A 23,684-nucleotide genomic window follows, 5' to 3' on the forward strand; every position below is an offset into this window, starting at 1 on the left:
GATCCAGGGCTAGCAAAATCCCATGATAGCTCATATGTCTTATATGAAGATTACTAAAAAATCCCAAAAGAGAACCACAGTACATCAAAAAATTATGATCAGATATAATTAAATGCAACAAAATACTCAGAACAGTAAAAAGATGTTCTGTATGCCTCTTAATCTCCACTGTCCAAATAGTTACCTTTCCTCTGCATACGAGGCCTCTAGGATCCTTCTTTAACACAAATCAGTGCATTTAAAATTCTCCTTGCTTTTTGGTTTTGGGATGTTTTTCTAGAAAGAGTTCACAGTATGCCATTATTGAGATATTATTCTGTTCAATCAATTCCTTAGAATTTAAAGGAGTGCATCTCCATGAAATTTCAATACCTAGGCATACTTTCTTCAGGACATACTTATCCCTGGAGATAAATTTATTTTTAGCATATGAGGTACTAAAAATGTCAAAACTTTCTATTTTCACTTAAGGAAATATATATGAAAAATATCTGCAGAGCTAGATGTGCCCTATATGAGCACCGCCCAAATGTAAAAAAAAAAATAAAAATTAAATGAAGGTAGCCAGTAATCTTTGGACTAGATGTGTGTGTGGTCTTAATACTCATCACTCTCAGAGATCTGAAGTTTTACTTCTTATCTCTAGAAATACTGGCTATCAGTGTTTCAAATCGCATTGTGGCCTAATAACACCTAACAGGTTTTTGGAGTCACTTTGGGTTTTGGGGAGGGGACAGTGTTGTGTCTTTTTAGGTTTTTTTCTTGGTTTCGGATTTGGTTTTGATTAATTAAGACTTGCTTATGTTAGAACTAACTTTACCTCTGTTCTGATCCTCCAAATCCTTCTATTCAGGCATTGGTTTTCTAAGTCAGTGATTTTATATTTAAGAAAAAAAAAGAAAGTTAAGATATCTTAGGTCAAATTGGTCACTGTCAAACTGGAAAGCATTTTTAAGTAGGTCAATGAATGGTTTGTCATAATCTTGACTCTTTAATAATTCAGTTGCAATTTAGAGAATGGAGAAAGCACTCATCTAGCATTTGTAGACCAATATAGGAAACAAAATTACTTTGGAAAGCAGAATTGTAATTCAAAGCAATGCTCCAAAATCAAATTTAGTAATGATACAGAAGCTACAGATACAAAAGAAAAAAATTAATCAATATAGCTCTTTAGGCAATAACGGTACTGAAAATGTTCAGGTGTAATAGCAAAATTTCAGAGTTAATATGACTTAAAATTCTGAAGTGTTTGCATGAACGGCAGTGGTGTTCCTGGGAAATGCTGAAAACCTGTGCATGTATAAGACATGCGATGGAATTGTTTTAGCCTGCTCAGTGGTTGGTAACGCTTCAGCTATAATAATACATGCAGTTTAGGTCAGCACCACTTGAGTTAGAGTTAGAAAAAATTCAAAGTCGAGCAAAAGAGAAAGGATATAAGTTATAGATAACAAGATATTTGTTGAAAGACTGAAGGATCTGGCAGTGTTCATCTAGAAATAAGACCAAAGCTGGACAAGGTAACAGTCTTTCACTGTGTTAAACAGTGTCATAAATAGGACAGCTACTAACCGCTCTCCACATCCAGCAGAGGCAGGAAACAGATTATCTCAATTTGTGGCCATGAATATTTAGTAGATATGAACAAAAAACTTCACAACTGAAATAGCACAAATGGCTTAGACTCAATATATTTTAGTGAAACTGTGTTATATCTGAATATTTGGAATAGCATTAAGGGAGAAAGCGCCTATGTAACTGATTTTCCTTCCAAACCAAGAATATCTTAAGTAGTACAAGTAATACCATTATCTTGAAAAATTTAATTCTAAAATTAAGTACAACTGTCTTTAGTATTCATGGCTCTTCCTACACATTATCATTCACATCATTGCTGTCAGTTTGTATTGGTACAGCATTTGTCACAGGCTGCTCAAGTAAGCTAACCTCTCAGACCACAGAGGGCTCTTTCTATAATCTGAATGACCTCAGTGATACAGTCTTCATTTAAAAGTTGGGAAACTGAGACTAAGAAAATAGTTCTATAATCAGATAGCCTAAATGCCACATATATTGTTCCTTCCATCCCTTTGCCAAAGTGGCATTCATTCCCCATTTTACTTTCCTCTTTACATTGCTTTTCACAAGCCTACATATCTCTGGTATATACCTTGACTGATAAAAGGACAAAGAGTACCTAGTTAAGGTATGAAGAATTGGAAAGGTAATGTTTAATATTAGATATTGGTGGTGTAAAATCACACCTGACCTGGGCACTGTAGATTCCTGTTAAAGTCTGCAAGCAGAAAAATTCCAAGGGAACAACAGTTGATTCACTAATTTTATATTTTAATTTTAAAAATATTATGAATCACACCCATTTCTCAGTTGACTACAAATTGATTCTAGATGACTGTGATTGGTTTTGATCAGATGAGTCCCCTGGTCTCTTGAAAAGTCCTGTGAGTCTTCTGTGTTCTTATTTCATGCTTTTTCTCTCATTCAGAATGGTGGATTATTTGGTCATGTACTACTTTCCTGTTACCAATTCTGAACAGCAAAAGTTATGATTCAGTTAAAGTTAGGATTATAAATGGTTTTGTAGTTGCCAAAGCTCAATTAAAAACAAAAATAAAAATTATTTAATTCACTGAGATGTCATTAGACAAAAAAAAGTCTTTCCAATAGTTTCCGGTTTCTCCCAGCATGCTTTTAAGGTCATTGTCTGCTGACAAATGGGCATCAAAGTGTAGACAGACTTCTTATTTACAGAACAAAGTTGGTGTTTGCTCCAATTCTGACTTTCAGAAGGTATCAGGTCAAGAGTTTTCAAATTTTACTTGAAGACCAAGTGTTTCCTTTGTGCTTGTCTTCTCAGTTCACTTTCTCCAAAAATTTCCATTTTGTTACCTGGAAGGAGTTGAACATCATTGAAAGTTAACTTTCAAATTTACTTTGAAAGTAAACTTTTTCAGAAACTCAAAAGAGTTACTTACCTGTTGCAATATTCAGCTCAGGCAGTGGAATCCATAATGGTAAGTGCTTACTTTCTCTGAATTTAAAATGAAGATATGAGACTGAAATTAACAGTAGCCAGTTTGCTCAGTGCTGTCAGCCTTTTAGAAACTCCTTATATAGCCTGAAGTAAATCTGAAACACCGTCAAAAGATACAGCTCAGACATCTCCCAGAAACTGATGCAAAGCCTGAAATTTCTCTCTTCATATTCCTGCTTTTCCTGTATATGAAACTGCCTTTTTGCTCTCCTCCCCCACAACTTCTTGCATTTTGGACAGAATGAATGTGGGTCTTGGTTCAATTTCTGTTCACATCTCCATCTGTCCATATCTTCTCTCTAATCTCCTTGCTAAACCCTACTGCTGTTTCCGAGCCGGTCCCTCTCTTGACACCTTCTCTCACCAGATCCATGTGGTTCGTATCAAAATACAGCTTGGATTTATCTCACCTTACTGACTTCGCAAACTGTTTGGTAATGTCACATCCAGCTCAAGCATCGAGTGTGCAGGTGTTCGTACACTGCCTGATTAAGCCTTTTCCCTGGTGTAGGATCATAACTGCCAAGCAGGTTAAATGGGCTAGCCATTAACTAAAAGTAAAGGTAGCATTTGGAATTAAATACCTGGCATGGATGCAGGCCTGAAGGAGGATGAAATGCTGGGTATTTCTTCAGTGTGCATGAGATGTGAAGTTTAACCATCCCGTTCTCTAAAACTGGAAAACTGCTTGATTTACAGTCAGCAGTTGCCCGAGGTAAAAAGCTAGTCTGGAAGGGTAATGGATGGGATGAATCAGAATGAGAGTTACCCACCTAAAATTTAAGCCTAAAGTGGGGAAGATTAATTTAAGACTCAATTTTTATTTTCAATTGCTGTGTAGCATTAATAATACACAGCAACATAAGCCTCAGGAAATCATAAGGTCAATTGAAGTAATATTTACTTTATAAGCTTTTGGAGCACACTTTCTGTGACCTGTCATAGTTGCGTTTTTTCCTGTATATATGTGACATAAGAGAGCAACAGTGAAGTAAAATACATTATATTATACAGCAGAAATATCATGGCCTTCTGTGAAGCATGGAAAGGAATCGGTGAGTGTGTCCTTTGCTCATTTGGTCAGTAATACAGTAGTAGAAAAAGTTCTATAGTCATGCCTTCAGATATTTCTTTAGACAGTAAAAGTGATTTTTGTTTCAGCAGTAGTGTAGGCTGCTCCGAGTCCTTATGTTCTTACAGCCTGTTTGAACAGTGCTTGTCTGAGAGAACTGTGACCCAGGCACAGGAACTGACTTTTATCTCTTTTTTTTCCATTTGTTCATCATTTGGCCCAAGAATTCACCAAAGAAAACAAGAAGTTTTGACAGTGTTACAAGAGTAACATTTTTACCATATACACGCATATAAAATTCTATGCAAAAAAAGCAAATGGCTTTTCCAGAGGGTATTTTGCAAACATGAATAATGGTATTTTTCATCTCAGTGACACTGCAGTTATGGAACATTCTTGTCGACATTGAAGCTTTTATTTAATTAAAATAAATACTGTAGTCCCTACTCTTTCACACCTTCCACAGAATTTTGGCAGTAAATCCAGGATGTTGGTGTCTTTGTCATGTTTTCAAACATTAACTATCTAAACTCCTCAGCCATCACAGTGAATGAGAAAAGGATCATCAACAAATCCAATTGGGAAGGCTCTGTGGAGATCATATAGTTCCACTTCCACCTCAGAGCTGGGCTAATTTCAAAGTTAGACCAGAAGACTAGTAGGCTTGTCCAGCCAAATGTTGAAAATCTCCAAGGATGGAGATTATACCGTCTCTCTAGGCATTCTGTTATGGGACTTCACTGTTCTCATGGTGAAGAATGCTTCATTTCCTGTGTGCAGCCTATGCCTTCTGTCCTTCACTGTGCATCTCTTAAAAGAGTTTGAATCTGACCTTTCCTAAGTGCTGCATCTAAGAGCTGAAGACAGCAATTACCTGTTTTCTTCCAAGCTGAAGTTGCTCAGTTCCCTTAGCCTGTCGTCATAGAACAGCCACTCTCCTCAAGCCCTGGGCCTGTGCTGCGCTCTCTAGTCAAGAATTTTAGTGCTTTGGGTGGATATAAAATAGGATGGGAACAGTATGGGAAACTATTCCATCTGAGTCCCACTGTTCTAGTTAGCGTTGCTGTTCTCGTTAGCTGGAGTGCAGCAACACTCGAGTTGCTGTGCTGCTTCACTTCAGAAACAAATTATGTTCCCTCAAGCACTTCCTCTGCAGCTTCATAAAGAAATACACAGTACAGTTCAGGAAACACTAGCCTATGCCCCCTACTAAGCTTTCAAACACAGTAATTAGGTTAAAGTAATTTGGGAAATTGCTGGGAGGGAGGTGTGCCACTAGAACCTCCTCCGGGTTTTTTTTTCCAGATTTTTTTTTAATACACTAAAGTTTAGAGAAATCATCCCTTCATAGTAAAAACTAGTGCCTGTTTATAGGCATGTAATGCATAGATGCTTCTACAATCACTTGCATCCAGACTACACTGGATATACACATATTCCTGTTTTGTTTAGCCTGTGGAACCTCTTCATCCATTCTTCAAACTTTTGTTAGTCCTTCTCTTTCTCCCCATTCTTTCTTCCTGTCATTTTTTAACCATATTATTTTCTCCCTTTTATCTTTCTTCATGTCACTTCCACTTTCACCATTTAGTCATTGCTTTAAAGCATGTTTGCTGGCTTCATGAATCTTTTACCTCATTAGTATTCGCACCAGTTTCTGGCAATGTTTCTATGTCAGCCAAATTGTCACCTTCACTCTGTTTATTTAAATGACTGAAATAGTGCCATTGGAAATTTTCCAGTAAAAAAATATCCCTTAAATCTGAATTTTATATTGGAGAAGTTCAAGTTTGCACAGGAAAAAAGAAAGGAGTTTTGTTATAGTGGTAGCCAGCTGCTTATGGCAAGAAAGTAAAAATGAGACTGTGGCAGCTGGCAAGCTGAAAAAATAGAGTGATTCCCCTTAAACACATTTTTCCCTATCCGGATTAAAACCAACCAAACAGCAGAACAAACAAACAGGTATGGGTTGTTTTTTCCTCTACATCTGATCCTACCTGAAGTAGTTTGGGGAGGGAAAAAAAGAGGTTTTATTAATGGAGAAGAATTTCCGATTGACTGACTTGTTCTGGAAGTATTGACAATACAGTCAATAAGGTAAATGGTGGGAAGTGACAGAGAGTGCTAATCACCTCCATTTGCTTCTAAGCCCAGAAGGGGTTCGATATATATAAAATAGCTCTGAATGTATGTATTGAACTGGAGATATTAATAGAATAGCTGAGACTGTAGAAGTCTCATTTTGCATCAGATTGTGATTCCGGTTTTATCAGTCTCTAGTAACTTACTTTGATGTGTATCTTACCCATATTGATATGTTTTGTTACACAAGCACTGGAATGAGCAATAAATTAAGAAACAAGACGGAACAGGAAAGATGTCCTGCTCACAAAGAATGCAAATTTGAAATATCGTGTGTTTTAATTTCTTTATACTAAACACTGGGTAATTAGGTAATGGAGAGAAACATAAAAATGCTTTAAAATTCCAGTATATTTTTGATCCTCTATCTGAAAGTCATTGTCATCACTTGTGGGTTCTCTGCTGAAAGGTGTAGGATTCCTAGTAATTTGCTATTAATCTTCAAGACTTTCATAAAGGTGTTGAAAATATTTTGCCTGCAGTTCAGAATATTCAGAGTTTGAACATAATTTGGAAATATAGTGGCAAAGTGAGAAAAAGTAAATTGAAATCAATGCTTTGTAGCTTCTCCTTAGTTGGTTGTACAGAAAGAATAAACTGAAATAGAACAAGCTGAAAGTTTTCAGGTGTTTGGCTTTTTTTTCATGTGCAGTTCAGCAATTGAAATGTAGCTTCATGAAGATAGGATCCATAGCACAAATGCAGATCAAAGTCCATCTAATTCATCATTTTCTTCATCACAGTGACCGATTCATTTCTTTTCAGTAAAGGATGAGATAGCTTCTGAGGTTAGGTGTCATCCTCTGTAACAGAATTTAGCTTAGCCGTGGAGAGCTAACCATATTTCTTTTAAATATTTACTTAATGCTAAGTGTTAAATGCCACACTTTTTTTTTATATGTATAAAATTTTTCTTTCTTTTTGAACTGAAGACAGAACAGAAAATACAGATATATATCTTAGAAAATACTCAGTGCTTTGAGAAGATGACTGGGTGCTTACTCTTCCTGGTGTGAGCTAGAGAATTACACACAGGAAACAACATACTTTTTACATACAAACACGATTTTTGCACAAGACATGGAGTATATTCTTCATGTATATGGCCCATATAAGTGATGCAGTGCTTTTCCAGTGTTCTTTCAGAACAGCTGTGTAGGAAGACTGCGTGGTGTTGGGGGCTTCATTGTATGAGTGTAGGAGTTAAGGAAATTACTCTTGAATGGAATAGGCTGCTCCTATGCTCTGATCTAGATCTATGAGCAAGTTATAAAGTAATAATATCACCTTTCACTCCTCTTCAAAGTCTTCTTTTTAAGTCTTACAAATTGCTCAAGGTTTACTTTTTGGAGGAGACTCTTGTGCCAGTGGGTTCCTCCTAACTTGATCCAGAATTTTAATTATTCTGAAAGTAGAAAAAACCCCACTTGTTCTTCTTATGTTACTTTGATTATGTTACTAAAATATATTGGATATGTATTCTGTTTTCTAAATCATTGCCATCTTACATCTCTTGAATTATTATTATATTACAGCATTGTAGTTATATTTCATGAATATGTAACTTGTAAAAAGCCATAATAAGGACTTGAAACTGTGGTAGAAAAGCATTATAGGTTAAAAATGTTAGCTATGGTCAGATACAAAGTCATTTAATGTTTTCCAGAAAGTGAGTGCAGCAGATAAAGAAAAATCCTTCATCATGACTTCAGTACAGTTTATGGGTAAATTGATGTTCAAACAATATGATAAGGAATTGCATACTAATACACAGTGCTCACAGATGATGCATTCTGAGGGAAATGCCATCAGTAATTCTTCAGTCAATATAATCTCCATCACTGTTCAGCCAACCCAAATGTGTATTCATCTTGTAAACATCTTTTGCTGTTTATTTCCTGTGTTTTTATCATAAAACTCACTTTGCACTGCCTGCTTAGGGTAATTAGTATAGTCCATATGTATGTATTAAAGTAAAGCTGCTTTTTATTTAGATTTATTTTGAGCTATGGCAGTGGTGGACAAAGAATGGTTTGGAACAAGGGTAATTAGAGGCTCTGAATATGTGGAGTGGAAGAACCTTTTTCCTTTTGTATCTCTAGTGAAAGTATATCTTGGATTCCAGGTCAATCATAAGAATTTTCATTGTACATTTTTTTTTTTATACAAATATAAGGTTAGAAAATGCAAGTGGCACATCTTTCACATTAACTTCTGCTTTTTTTTTTTCTGCTGCCTTTTCTTTATTTTTAACTTCATTAGCGTTTAAAAGTTGCCAAATCTCTCTCTTCCTGTCCTGCTTGTCACAGTAAGCAGAATGGAAACAGGAAGGTCATGATTCTAAAATAGTGTAATTGCTATTAAAATAGTAGGAAGAAAATTCATTAAAGGTTACTTCTTTCTTCTTCCTCAACTCTACACAGTTGTGTTAAATATCACATAGCCTGCAAGGCTGTCATCTGATTGAAACTATCCAGGAGTGGAACACTCTGAATTCCTCTTCAGAAAACGAATTTTGGTTTCAGTGTTATATAAATTGCTAGTTAATAATTGCTAAAACTGTCAGGTATAAATATTGTGTCCATTTATACTTAGAAAAGATGAAGGCTGTTCTAAATATCATGACTTTCTCCCAGTTTTTTTTCCCAATTGAGCTAATCAAGACTGAGTTGTGTGTCTTGACTAGTTTTCTTTTGTGAAGAGCTGGTGCTGATGTCCAGCCAACTTTTAAATACTGTCTAATGATGAGACGTTGCCATTGTCCTTTCCCAGCTCCGTAGAGTAGATCTGGTGTAATATACAAGAAAAACAATAAAAAAATCCCAACAAACAAAAACCAGGTAAACTTTGAATAAATGGTTTCATGCCATTTAAGATACCTTTTTTTGTTTGAAAAGAAAAAAATGGTATAAATTTAAACAGACAACACAATGAAAACTATTTTTCTTCCATGAGAAGAAGTTCTGTTCTATATCAGTACAGCACGTTCATTCAGTATTAATGCCTTCTTTGAAAACATTGTGGTTGGGTGGGTGGAGAGGTTGATTTGGTTTTGTTTAACTTGTGTCACTTGGAAATGGGTTTATATCAAACTGGAAATAGCCATATTTATATGAGAGTAAGAATAGGAATATGAGGTTTTGTGTGGTCTGGCTAGTACACTCTCTCGCTGTAGCAAAAGTATAATGGAAAATCTGGACATACTGTGAGTGGTTTTCACACTTTGTAGGTTTAGCCATCTGTGGCAGACCATCTATTTTGTGTTTGTTGTCAGGTTCAGTTACACTGCTTTAAAAAAGGGAGAGGATTGGGTTGGCTGGAAGCTTCTGGAGAAAGTGAGATTGTTCCTGTCCTGGGAGCAACTGAGGGTATTTTAGGAAGAGTTCTCATGCTTCAGAAAAGGAGAGGTGGAGGGAGAGGGAAAATAAAGTTTCAGGCACAAGGGAAGACACTGGGAAGCTGTAGAAAAGCGAGAGGAATGGACTCAGAACCTGAGCTGATGGAGAAAGCAAATTGTCCAGCTGATGCAGAGGGGATGATGCAGAATTTGCTGCGGACCAGAAAGCTGGTGATTTGTTGAAATGGAGTGAAGCCTGGAAGCCAGGTGTCAGCAGCCAAAGAGAGTTTCATAAACTTTTTGTTTCTATTCTGCCTTTTTCCCACTATTCTATTCTAATAGTGTGTAATGCTGGGATATGGACTACTGTGTAGTCACCATGAAGCACTATTAGTCGTTACAGAACTTGAAAAGCCTGACAGAACTGAAAAAGCAAATGTGTTTTTTAGCAGTAGAATGTGTTGCATTAGTAAATTTAAAGGCACTTTTGGAAAGAGGAGGCTATTTGATGCAGATTGTTCTTCAGGTGCACAACAGTATGAATGAAGTCAGGGCTGAGCAGAAGCCCTGCTCAGGCTAAAGAGAAGGTTTAGCTGTGGTGTGTATAAAAAGACCTGAATTAAGCAGGTAAGCACTTGGTGAGTTTGTCTAATCCATGTCTTACAACAGGAGTTACAGGCCATTGTTCCCCAGCACAAACCACATTTTAGAGAAAGTGTTTAGTCTAGAGCTCTGCTCACTCTGCCATCTTTAATCTTAAACCAGGGAAGCAAAGCGTCATGAATGCAGAATAAAACAAATACTGCCTGAACTATCAAACTGAGCCAAACCTAAAGCTTTTGATTGCTGAGGAGAGGTGTCATTTCTGCAGAACTGCAGAGGTGGTGATTCCTGTACAGAGAAAAGGATTAAAACTCTGCTAGAGAACAGATCCTACACAAGGAGCCAGAAGCAGAAATTCAAACTGCTGCAGCTGCTAGGAGTGGGACTGACCTCCTGTGTCTTGAGATATTTACAGGTGATGTGTGTTACATGTGGCTGTTCTACAGTCAGAGAAATGGGTGTGATAAAGTGAGCTGAAGAAAAATGGCACTTGCTTTCAGTTCAGTAGTCTGGAGGACTAGCTCAGATTAGCTCTGTACATCATGTCTGTGCTTGGGCAGATGAATCCTCACTCTTGCGAATAAACAAGGGCTGTGGCACAGCATGTGGAGTGCCATCAGCTACTATTCTTTGGTGGAAGTCAGTAGTGAAGGAGAGGCAGAAAAAGCCAAGATTTTCACACACCTTTTTTTGTTTGTTTGTTTTCCTGTAAAACAAGATTAATATTTCCTTGCTTTCATATATAGAGGGGGTTTTGGTGTTGATTTTCTTTCTTTTTTTTTTTTTTTTTCTTATAGCTAAAAGTTTGCAAAGTAATCTGATACCAGTTGGAAACAGATGGTGTTAATTCAGCATATGCATATCCTACTGATAAGTAAACTGTTCTGAATTTTTCTCACCAGCATTTTCTGGCCAGGATTCTCAGTTAGATTGTAAAGGAAGAGATTTTAAAAGTATGTTCTCATTGACTGGGAAAAGACTTTATCATCCAGTAAAATTTTTCATAGATGAGATCTGGATTTCAAATAGAATTATTTATTCTGAGCGGAATGACACATAATGATTTGTGTGTTGCATGATGAGACACAGTATATTATTAATTACTATGAGTGAATGAGTCCATGATGGGGATGTGGTATTATGTGTAAAAGATTTATTCTAAGGACCTTGTGAAGATGACTGATGTCTTTTCGTATTGCCACGAACAGCTTCATGATCAGCTAATCCTGAAGCTAACAATTAAAACTTCGGCAAAATACCCTTTAATATAACTGATTTGAATTACCAACGGCAGAATCACATTGCCTCTGTATCAGAACATATTACTGAGGCACAGTCCAGGGTCATTAGTTAGATAATCCAAAACCAGGCTGTGCTGGAGACAGAGGAACTGTGGGCCTGTTGTATTTTGACCCAGCAGAGTCATCAAGTAGTCCATCTGCTTCACAGAACTTTTTATAACTTTCCACAGGTTAGGCTGTGAAGTTCTGAGTATCCTCTGTATTTATGTAAAATGTCTCTTAGACTGTCAGTGAAACAATATGGGGGGAAAAAGAAGTAATAAGTGATTAAGAAACATTATGTTACAGTGTAGTATGCTGTGTTATAGTATAGTAGAGTCACCATGAATCTACAGGCTTTGTCATTATCTTGTTAAGCACCTACCTCATAGCAATTCTAGCTTTGCCATTAGTATTTCTTCAGATATTGAATCTTCCTCTTTTCCATCTTACTGTTATGCGGTACGTTGTTCCATGTACCTCATTCTCTGTTTTGTCAGTTATTTCATAATCTTGTGGATTGTCAAAGCAGAATATGTTTCAGTTTACTCCTCTTCAGAAACTTTCATGAATCATGAAGAAGATACCATCTAGATAAATCCATTCATTTGGATTCTTTTGTCTTTTAAACAAAAATAGGACTACTTTCTTAAAATTTACAAGTAGGGAAAGATTTTAATTCACAGACAAAAGTATTTATTCTGAATTCCTTAGCAGATTCAGGCTTCTGTCCTGAGTAGGACTGTAGTGCTGCAGCACTCAGAGTACTAACTGGAGTTGGTACTAAACCCAAAGTATTTTAGCAGTGGTAGAATACTATTTTCTTTCTGTGAACTCTCTTGATAGATTTTAATATAAAGATATATAAACAAAATGCTTAAGAAGTGTTAACCTATTTTAGTACAAAGCATACAAAGACAAACATTTAGTAAGCATCAGTAGATATTGCCTAACAGCAGCTATATATTTCCTGCAGTGTTTTCAAGATGTTTATAACATCGTATGAAATCGTATTTGTCATTCAGAGAAGAAATTCTGACCATGTTCTTCTGGTTTGAGGAGAGCATTTTTCTATTATCCTTTCCTTTCCCCTTTCCTCTTCCTTTTTTTCCTATTTTTCCTTCTTTTTTTTTTTTTTTTGTCTTTTTTTTCAGAGATTGAATAGCGGGTAAAAATATTAATCTCGTTTCATACAGAGATTTCAATGCAGAAGCAGTGCTCAACTCTGACAGTTTAACTCTTTCTGTTAGCCCATCATCTGAATCAATCTGTCAGAGATTTTTTTCCCCATGCTAGAGCAGCTGAGATACGTGTAATTCTACAGATGTTTAATATTAATTGAACAGTGAATCTCTTGGATAAACTTGTATCCCACCATACTTTGAAAAGACAAGTAATATGATTACAAAGAAAAGCAGCAAAGAATTGCAGAGGCAAATTAAGAATAAGAAAGAAAATAATTGTTTCCAGTTGAATTTTGAAGATGATGATGCTGTATGTGTTAACCAGAAATGTTTTCCTTTTATATAAGGCTTGAGCTATGGAAGGAAAAATTGACAAACAGTAGTGAATTGTGCTGAGGGAAATTGGTGAAGAGACTGCTGTGTCTCCAGTGAGCTGAAAAAGAAAACAGTGTAGAAATTGCTTGTAGATAGAAGCTGAAGAAATGAAAACATGAGCTTGTGAATAATGTGGATGTTGTCTAAAATCAGTGAAACGTACATATATGGAGTATTGTTACAGTTACGCTACTTAAAGTCAAAGTTTCAAAGCACTGGATTTTATTCTTCTCACAAGCTGATTTTCCACTGATGCATTTCTGCTGATTTAAACTGCTATTCCTAAGCTTTATCAATATAGATTGAGGAGGGAAATGCCCCGTTGCCCTTATAGGCAAAAGTTGTCAGTCCTGTTCCAAATGAATCACAAATTGGTTAGTCTATGTAAAACTGTCTCTCCTATGCAAATGAGTGAGAACTATTATGCCTACTCTTATAAAGCAGATGAAACATAGGTTTAGATTCCTTTGAAAATCACTGTGTAAGGTCCACATCTGTCTGTACTTTGCATATCAAATTTCCATTGAACTTCTCCTTTCTCCTCTCGAGATCAAAAGAAGCATATGGTCTTTTATGTGTTTAACTGAGGAAAGAAGTTGTTATCTCATGTCACGTCAGCTGTTGGGAAGAGCACTGTGCTGTTCCCTTTGCATTTGAAGTGAAAATGGCAATTTCAAACAATTTCACAGAGAAAATGAAAGGAGTAAAAGGATGGAAAGTATAGAAGTGCTCAACTGAAGAATGAGTGACTGACACAAATGAAATAAAAATCTGGAAAATTATTGCTGTTTTGGAATAGACTATTTCTAAAAAATTTGTATTATTTTTAATAGAACAGAAATTTACCTCCAAGGGAGTGAAAAAAAAACCAACAACAACAAAAAAAAATAGAAAGAGAAAATCAGGCTGAGTGGCATCTCAGCATTGCTGCGTAATGATTTAGAAACTATTTTTCTGCCTGACAGTTCAGTCCCTACAGCAAAATTCTTGCAGAAGAGAAAAAGGCAAGAGCCACATTAAAAGAAAGCTCTAGTATATTATTCATAAAGCTGGGTATTTTCCTCCCATAAACAAGGCCAAATTCAGCTCATCAAATTAATCTTCTACTCTCCTTGCCGGCACTGGCAGAGAAGCCAAGGGAGTACAGGTTGGCTAATAGGTTTTTTTGCTGATGATTAGAATTTGATCAGAATGTGTATTACTCCATTCTCAGCACTGCTGAGGAGACCAGCTTTTATAAATACATGTTTTAATATGTGTTCCTTACCATGCACTATTCTTCTGCTTCCCTTTACCTTTTGAGTTCAGATCGCACTCTGTTCTTTGTGCCATAAAAGTGGCCCTGTCAGCCAGTGGAGAGAAGTTTTCTCAGTTATCTTGCTTAGTTTGTTACCAAGGGCTAACAAAGCTGGTCCCGTCTAATCAGTGGTTACCACATAATCGATATTAAGTCCAGAATGGTCCACAGGTCAAGCTTTGCACAGGACATGCTACAAAACTTGTCCAATATCTCTGCATCCTACAAGAAAATGCAGTTAAGGATCCCATACTTACAATGAAGTAATCTAATGTTAGTGTGTTATGCTAATATCTTTTGGAATTAAGTTTCATTTAGAAGCAACTTTAAACATACTGTTAAATTACCAAAAGGTTCTTTATGAATGGTAACTGATTTTCTTAGATTCTTTGAAGTAAATTGTTTAATATAATGAATTGCCAAACTTTCTAACTGTTCTTACTGATGTGTTTCTAATGATGAAGAGCACATACTGTAATACCAAGTAACACATACCAAACTTTCATAAGCTAAATGGCTTCATTACAATTGCATTTTTTACTGTGTGATTTGTAGTTTGGAAGGATTGCATTTGGGAAGTTTTTTGATAGATGAAAAGTCCTCAAGTATGACAGCTGGAACACAAAGAGCTGCAGCACAGACTTCACCTTCTACCCCATTGCTGCCTTAGTAACCTGCATTGGTCCTTACATAAAGTGACCTGTTTTCTGAATATGAGAATAATTTCTGTCCCTCCACTGCCTGACATCTTTTCTGTATGCAGACAATTTATTGCCAGTAATTTAATCTAACACATCCACTTGCAACTCTCAAGCTGATGCTAGTTATGAGTTTGGTGACCAAGCATATTGAATGCACAGCTGTTGCTTGAAGGCAGAAAATATTATTTCCATTGATTTCTGATACAAAGTACAGCCAACTTTCTGCTGACGTTTCAAGTCTGTTGCAAGTCAACACCAGATGCTTCAGGAAACCTTACCCTGGTAAGGTTTTGTTTCTCTAGAGTGTAGAACAGCCTTTTTACCATGCTGTTGCATCTTCAGAGGACTGTGGCAGAATATTGGCTTCAGCTATGACCCACTTTACCTTTGTTTTTTCATAGCATCACACTCTGTACGTAGTCTGACATCACTGTGTCTATTACATAGATAGGTGGTGGCAAACTCTAATAAGGATGCCATCATTGCAACTGTAATTGGTTTGTGCATATGCATATATGTATACATAGTGTATGCATTTTTTCAGGATTTCTCCCTACTGGTACCAAAAAACATGTATAGATGCAGGTCTATTTTGTCAGCTCTGAAGAGGTCAGAAGAAGTTTAAGTTTGTTTGTGTTGTGATCATAGAAAGTGTTGAAAGGAAAATTAGTAAGGAGAGTTACATATTTGCTACTAAAATCCAAAATATGCAAGTAGTACATGAGTTGTACACCCAGTTCTTTGAGCAAATGAAGCTAATATGCAAACATGACAAGATGAGCAGAGACAGGGGATGATGCAAGAACGGCATCATATCTTATTAAAACAAATGCATCTGAGAAGAGGAGAAAGGTTGAGTAACTAGAATCAAACACAGTGTTTAGAGGTAGAAATTCATCACAAATCTCCTGAGCCATTTAGTCCTCCAAAGTAAACTATCTTCTTAAAACAGGTAAAAGCAGTGGATCATTATGAGTATTTTCTAGTGTTTGACTGATTCTTGTAGTGGGTCAGTCTTGCTGGCCTTGTGAGCAAGGCCATCAAATTGGAAGAGACAAAAATAGGTAGAAAAAATATTTTCACAAAGATTCACAAGGAATAAGATGATCATCTCAAAGGAATTGTTCCAGAGTCACCACACAGTTTAACAGGGTTCACAAGTCTTTGTCCAGATGCCCTATAAAAATTAAAACTCAGGAGATAAAGCACATCAAGACTAATATGTATTGGCAAGCCGGAAAAGAAAGTTTTTTGCTGAATCTGTTTGCATGCAACCTTCAGCTCAGTGTTTTTTGTTCCTCACTGTGATGTTGTCATTGAATTGCAAGACTGAGGAGTGCGTTTTTCTCCTCTTTATTATCAAGAGATTGTTTTTCTTCCTCAGTTCTTTAGTCTGTATTATTGGGGAGGGCATATCTGTAGCTTTATCTCCAGCAAAAGTTTTGGACTTATTTCAGTTGTCAATTTTGCCTCAGAAGTAGATCGTATTACCATTATGTCCATCCTGAAAGAATGTCCCAGACTCGTGTGGAATTCTCACCATGTACAAGGATCAGAAATAAACTAATAATGTTTATAAGGTGGTCATGGTGAAACAAGAAGCAGAAAAAAGCTACTTCTTGAGGTTTGCAGTCAGCATTTAGCCTGACCATTTGCTAAACACAGAATGACTTTGACAAATTAGTGAGGGTAGAAGGCTAGAAGCAAATGGGTAAGAATGAATAAGATGGAAAATGTGATAAAATAGGGAAGAAAACTTCATGGCTTATTTAGACAGGGAGCTTGCTAAAGTCACCTGCCTGACATACAACATAACCTTTGACCGGTAATTGTAGAACCTAAGCCTACCTGTATTTGATAGGTTTCTTTGGCTCCAGAGTAGTCTCATGAAGGTTTCTGCCCCATCTTTCCTTTGGATACTTTAAAACTAAAGTATGTGTAACATTATACATGGGTTACAGGAACCAAAACTAATGGGGTAAGGCTAGGCAGCACAATTACTCCTTTCCACTCCCAGTTCTTTGTGATAAAGAGATTAGAATTTGGTGAATTTCACTCCTAGCTTGTCTTTTTTTCCTTACTGATTAACGAATGCAACAAAATGCAAACCCTGAATTTAACAACTATTCTAAAGTTACCTGTCAAAATACTGCAGTTGCAAATCCCTTCAGGCTACTAAAGCAATTCCCAAGTAACATGCTAATATGACTGATGCTGAGAATATCCAGGAAGAAGAAAAAGAACTCATATATATTATCACAGTACTAAAATACATTTATTTTTTCTGAGTCCAATATAAAATCAAGTAAAAATGATTAAGATTTGCCTTTTGTGAGAATAGCAGCTAAGAACTAGAGGTTATCAATACTTTTTCAAAAGCAAGTGGTGCATCTTCCTGTACTATTAGTCTGAGTTTCTTTATATGTAGACAAAGATATAAAACCAAGATTTTTGTTTTGGTTTGTTTTTTTATAAAATGTATTCTAAGCTGATTCTAGGATTTATTCATCAGCAACTTAACTGTCACCTGAAAATAATAATTGCATATGTATTATAGACCTTTTAATGAGTGTGTTATTAATAGCTCTTCCCCAATACCAGTGACCATCTGTGACTGCTTCACCATCTGTGATTGCTCTTTCAGCTTGGGAGGGGGAAATAGCAGTGGTATTGCACAGAATGTACAATACAAATTTTTAGTCAACCAGACCTACTGTAGATGATTAATTTGTTTTTGATTATAAGTACACACTGAGCAAGAGAAAATTAGTTTCTTTGATTTGTTGGCACAACATGAGTTTGGGAAATGGCCACAGGAAGCTGAAAATGAAATTAAATTGCATTTATTGAAATCTGAGACATGCAAAAGGTGATGGAATTTAGATGAAGAGGATGAAAAGATCTTAAGTGACACTTGAAAAGGTAGTGAATGTTTCTTTGAAGATCTGTGACAAATGATGTGTTGATTATTGTGATTTGCTAAGGTTGGGCAACAGAGGAGCAGCAAAAGAGAGTTGTCAACACTTTCTAAAATCTTTCACCATTTCTTGATGGCATATTAGAATAAACAGAGAAAATAGTGATTTATAAACTCATAATTAAAATTAATCTTGTTAACTTTTTATCTAAGTGAAGTAACATTTGTTTCAGAAGAAATCAAATGTTTAATTAGTAACAGTTAATGCTTGCTAAAAGTGCTGGCCTTGCCTGCAGAGGCAGGAGACTTCAGTTGGTTAATACTCTTTTTACTTTCCTTATTAAACTGTACTAAAGTGTTTCCATATTTTGCTATTAACACAGCTGCATTCCATGATGGCTGAGGTGATTTTTTTTAGTGTATGTGTATAGTTCAATCTCTTTTCCTTTACTAAGGCAAAATTTGCAGGAAACTACTTGGGTGGTACGATACAATTTCAAAGTCATTCAGGTCCCACTGGGTAATGTACCTGCATTCTTTGTGGGCCTAAATATATTAAAAAAATAAAAAGAACTTCTCAAACTCACTTGTAAATTAGGGTGCAATTTAGGTTGCATTTAACCAGTTGCAGTGTCTAGTTGATGGAGAGAGATAGGCACTTCCATAAAATGACTCATCAGCCTAAGGTAAATACTTCCCCTAGATCAGGATGAATCACACTTCCACCATTAACTGTTGGGAAGTCCGGACATCTGGACTGAACTAGGATCCTATATTTTTATTCTGCTTAACTTTTTTTTAAGTTTTAAATTGTAGCATTGGAACTAGAACAAATTTCAGTTAAGAAAGTCTTCAGTGAACTCAAGAAAGTGCATAGCACTTTTGTAAAGCCCAAGAATCTTCCCTGAAAACATATATATGTAGCAGCAGAGGTGAGGCAAAATTTATGGCATTGATCCAGAACTACCTGTTGTGCCAGATGTGTTGTCACCAGAAAGTTCTCCTTTGGTGTCTGGATTTCAGTACAAGTTGTAGCTGCTTAGTATGCACTCAGTGTCTGGCTCAGAGACTTCTATTTGATTGTATAGATTGTACACATATTTATATATGAATATATATATGTACATTTATAATTACACATATATTTTTCTACCAAATGTTATATAAAAGGAAGATGCATAGGCCTATATTTATTCCTCTCCCACACTAACATGCACTGTACATGTTCATTTATAAGCATATGAAAATAAAAAACTTTTTAATTGCATTCAATTCAGGTTCAGGAATATAAAGTAAACTTTTCAATCTTAGGCTAAACAAAGTCTTAGTGTGTGACACCCTTATTTTGTTAAATTGATTATATTCCTGACCTTTAGCAGGTTGATGGCATTTTTTTCATGACATTTTCTGCTTATTCACAGATAACACAAGTTTTCCTCTCCATTACAGAAAGTGCATGGTTAAGATATAAAGCCATACCATAAAAACAAGAAAATTAAACCACTTCTTAATTTGCCATCAAACTTCCAAAATAGTGATCCAGTCTTGTTTCTTTTGTTGCAGACAAAAGGTTCTTCAAGCATTACTCCATCAGGCACTCAAAAAAAGGTGAAGAGGACTCTGCCCAACCCACCTCCAGAGGAAGCAACAGCAGGAACACAGTCGCCATATACTTCTGTGGGATCAGTTTCACGGAGAAGGATTTGTAGGACCAACACTATGGCCAGAGCCAAAATTCTTCAGGATATAGACAGGGAATTGGATCTGGTTGAACGTGAATCAGCCAAGCTTAGGAAAAAGCAAGCAGAGCTAGATGAGGAGGAAAAAGAAATAGATGCCAAGCTGAGATACTTGGAAATGGGTATTAATAGGAGAAAAGAAGCCTTACTAAAAGAAAGAGAAAAGAGAGAGCGTGCCTATCTCCAAGGAGTAGCAGAAGAACGTGATTATATGTCAGACAGTGAAGTTAATAATACTAGGTCAACCAGAATAGAAACTCAGCATGGCTTGGAAAGACCACGTACTGCACCCCAGACAGAATTTAACCAGTTTATGCCACCACAAACCCAGCCAGAAACACAGTTTGCCCCTGCTACAAGCCCATATGCTCAATATCAGTATTCATCTCCTGCCCTGCCAACTCAAGCACCAACTCAGTTCACACAGCAATCACATTACCAACAACAGCAGCCTTTATATCACCAGCAGGTTTCACCCTATCAGACCCAGACAGCTTTCCAAACAGGAGCTACTATGTCCTATACTCCACAGGCCCAACCTCCACCATCACAACAGCCATCATATCAGCTCCCATCACAGATGATGGTGATACAGCCAAAGCCAAGACAAGCTACATTGTATTTGGAGCCTAAGATAACAACAAACTATGATGTAATTCGAAATCAGCCTCTCATGATAGCACCAGTTTCAACTGACAATAATTATGCAGTTTCCCATCTGGGCAGTAAATACTCTACCTTGGACTTAAGGATAGGGCTAGATGAGAGAAACAGCATAGCAAGCAGCCCTATATCAAGCATATCTGCAGATTCATTCTATGCAGATATAGACCACCACCATACACCCCGAAATTATGTGCTGATTGATGATATAGGAGAACTTACTAAAGGAACAGGAGGACTTGGTTCCAGTTTTACCCTCCATGAGAAAGATCTGACCAAAACAGATCGACTGCTTCGCACAACTGAGGCCAGGAGAGCACAAGAAGTGTCAGACTTCCTAGCACCACTGCAGACTTCTTCTAGGTTACATTCCTATGTTAAAGCTGATGAAGATCCAATGGAGGACCCTTATGAGCTCAAACTTCTGAAACACCAGATAAAACAAGAGTTCCGTAGAGGTGCAGAAAGTCTTGATCATCTGGCTGGCCTGTCACAGTATTACCACGCAGAGGGCAGCTACAGGCATTTTCCAAAATCTGAGAAATACAGCATAGGTAGGCTTACTCTTGAGAAACAGGCTGCTAAGCAGCTCCCAGCAGCCCTCCTTTACCAGAAGCAGTCAAAACACAAGAAAGCTTTGATAGACCCCAAACTAACAAAGTTTTCACCTATCCAAGAAAGCAGAGACCTTGAGCCTGACTATTCAAGCTATATGACTTCTAGCACTTCAACACTTGGGGGAATTACAACTAGGGCAAGGCTTCTTCAGGATGATATCACTTTTGGCCTTAGAAAAAACATCACTGACCAACAGAAATACATGGGGCCAGCACTGACTTCATCCATTGGAGCAGGCCTTGGGACTGCACTAGGTCCAACAATGAGATCCACATTACAAGATGATTCAGACAAGTCTTATAGCAGTGGTAGTAGATCTAGGCCCTCATCTAGACCCTCCTCAGTGTATGGGCTTGATTTGTCATTGAAAAGGGATTCTTCCAGTTCTTCTTTAAGACTGAAAGCCCAGGAAGCTGAACCTTTAGATGTTTCCTTTAGCCATGCTGCACCTTCTGGAAGAACTAAACCCACCAGTCTACCTATTAGCCAAAGCAGGGGAAGGATCCCTATAGTAGCGCAGAACTCAGAGGAAGAGAGCCCACTAAGTCCTGTTGGCCAGCCAATGGGCATGGCAAGAGCAGCAGCTGGACCCTTGCCACCAATTTCTGCAGATACCAGGGACCAATTTGGATCGAGCCATTCATTACCTGAGGTCCAGCAACATATGAGGGAGGAGTCACGGACTCGAGGCTATGATCGAGATATAGCCTTCATCATGGATGACTTCCAGCATGCAATGTCAGACAGTGAAGGTAAATTAGGCCTCAGACTGGTATCTTACTATCATAACGCAAATCCTCATTTCTATGCATGTGTCTAATTTTTGTTATACTTCAAAGAATCATGCTTTTTTCTGTTCCTTGGTGCATCTTCTTTGTATCTATATTTTGGGGGTTTGATGTGTCTTGTTTATTTGATATTTTTTATTTTACCCTTACATCAGTTTCTGGATTTTGTTAAGCTATTCTAGCATGCTTACTATATTGCTGTTGATTTGCTTACTTTTTTGTTTGCTTATGGATTTTCCTTTAACTTGTTGATGTCTACTTTTCTAAGAGTGTTGTGTAGAAATTTCCATGTACAATACAGACCCTACCATCAGTCTTTCTGTGGAGCTCTTTCCTGTGACTGTGGATCATTGAACTTATTTGCAATATTGTTTGTTGGGATTTGGAAATAATCTCCCAAATCTCTAAAAAGCTCTAGAAATTTTATTTGCATGAAATTTCATAATAGAATTCGAGAACTGATAATTCCATCTCCCGATGCATCACGTTAGATGTATGTTTATATAGAAATAGTATGTTCATTAAGTACATATTGTATGTTAAAACCATATAGAGCTTAACGTGATGGCAAAATTACATTCTACGTATAGTTCGTTGAACGCATCCAGTCACGTGAACTTCTGTGCATTCCAAATTGTGATGATGTAAGATAACTTGCTCTTTGGATGGCGCAAGACAATCTCATCCTTCAATAAACTTGCATAAAATATTTTACTTCTAATGATGGATTATGCAGCATAGCTGGTTTTGTATGCACCCCATACAACATGTCTGCCAAATAAGCACAAGGGTTTATCTCACTTATGTTTATGAAAGGGGTCTTTCTGATGTATTTTAAATGCAATTAAAAATGTTTCTTCTGAGTAAGTATAGCAGAATGTTAAAGCTGATGTTGAGTACTAAATAACTGCAAAATATGTGTCAGTTTTGTTTGAGTCAGTTCAGATTTAATATATTCTAAATTGTTTAAAAATCATAAAGACAGTTTGAAAGAAAATGAAATTAAGATGTTCAAAATTGTATGCGCTCTCTTAATTTTTTCTTATGTGTATTACTGCACAATAAAAGCGACTTTGCATGCGCTGTATTGTCTGTAAATGGCAATGATTGTCTCAAAAGACACATTTGCATGATTATGAAGTAGTATGGTTTATTTTTCAGGTTTATATTAACCTCCATTCGTTATTGCATTATGGCTTTTTTACATATGCTGAATTTTTCATAAGTATTACAAAACTGAATATATTTGCCCTCCTTGATACTACAATATATTGAAGAGTTTTGTTCTATAAGTTTCTTTTCTTATTTCTTAGATATTTACAACCCCTTCATGAAGTCTGTGTTTCAGGGAAGATTCAGGATCATCAGCTTTTTATCAGAAGCTTAAGTGTTTTTACTGTTCTTAAATTCTTAGCACACAGAGTCCTGTAATTAAATCTGAAGGCAGTTGAGATGAACCCCATAAGCCACAATTCATATCGTTCTTAATTAAGTAGGTGTTACCTTGTCTCAACAATACTTGTCATCCTAGGTCACATTGTGAGACACAGGACTTCTCCTCTTGAAAACTTAAGGAAAAACAAACTGCACCAAAAAAAAAAAAGCCTATTTGGTGCTATTCTGCCACAGATAAACAAGGCATAGCAAATTCTATTTCTGTACTACAGTGCATTATGTTTGTTGCATATTTGTACAAGGAATATGTTGCATTTTAGGTTGAACATGTTTTAGTTTTAAATTACTCTCTGATTAGTTACAGTCTCTTAGAAATACTCTTAACTGAATTCACATGTGCGTTATTAGAATGAATGTTGCTGAATACCAAGGCTTCCACTTTTGCAATAGTTCTCTACTTTCTGTCAAGCTTTTGTTTCTTTACAAGTATCTTATTTTTGCTCCATTTTATGTAA

General features: G+C 36.6%; 1 protein-coding gene across 1 annotated transcript in view; it reads left to right on the forward strand.

Annotated features, from left to right (window-relative positions):
- Window positions 1–23,684, forward strand: part of PCLO (piccolo presynaptic cytomatrix protein) — a gene marked incomplete at both ends in the record, with an annotated part of 368,722 nt that overhangs the window by 191,180 nt on the left and 153,858 nt on the right. Inside the window, one exon of the mRNA XM_080625043.1 lies at window positions 19,530–21,738. Within this exon, the coding sequence (XP_080481169.1) occupies window positions 19,530–21,738 (2,209 nt within the window). The remainder of the gene's footprint in view (window positions 1–19,529; window positions 21,739–23,684) is intronic.

This window comes from Psittacula echo (assembly GCF_963264785.1).
Source record: "Psittacula echo genome assembly, chromosome: 1".
NCBI classification, from domain to species: domain Eukaryota; kingdom Metazoa; phylum Chordata; class Aves; order Psittaciformes; family Psittacidae; genus Psittacula; species Psittacula echo.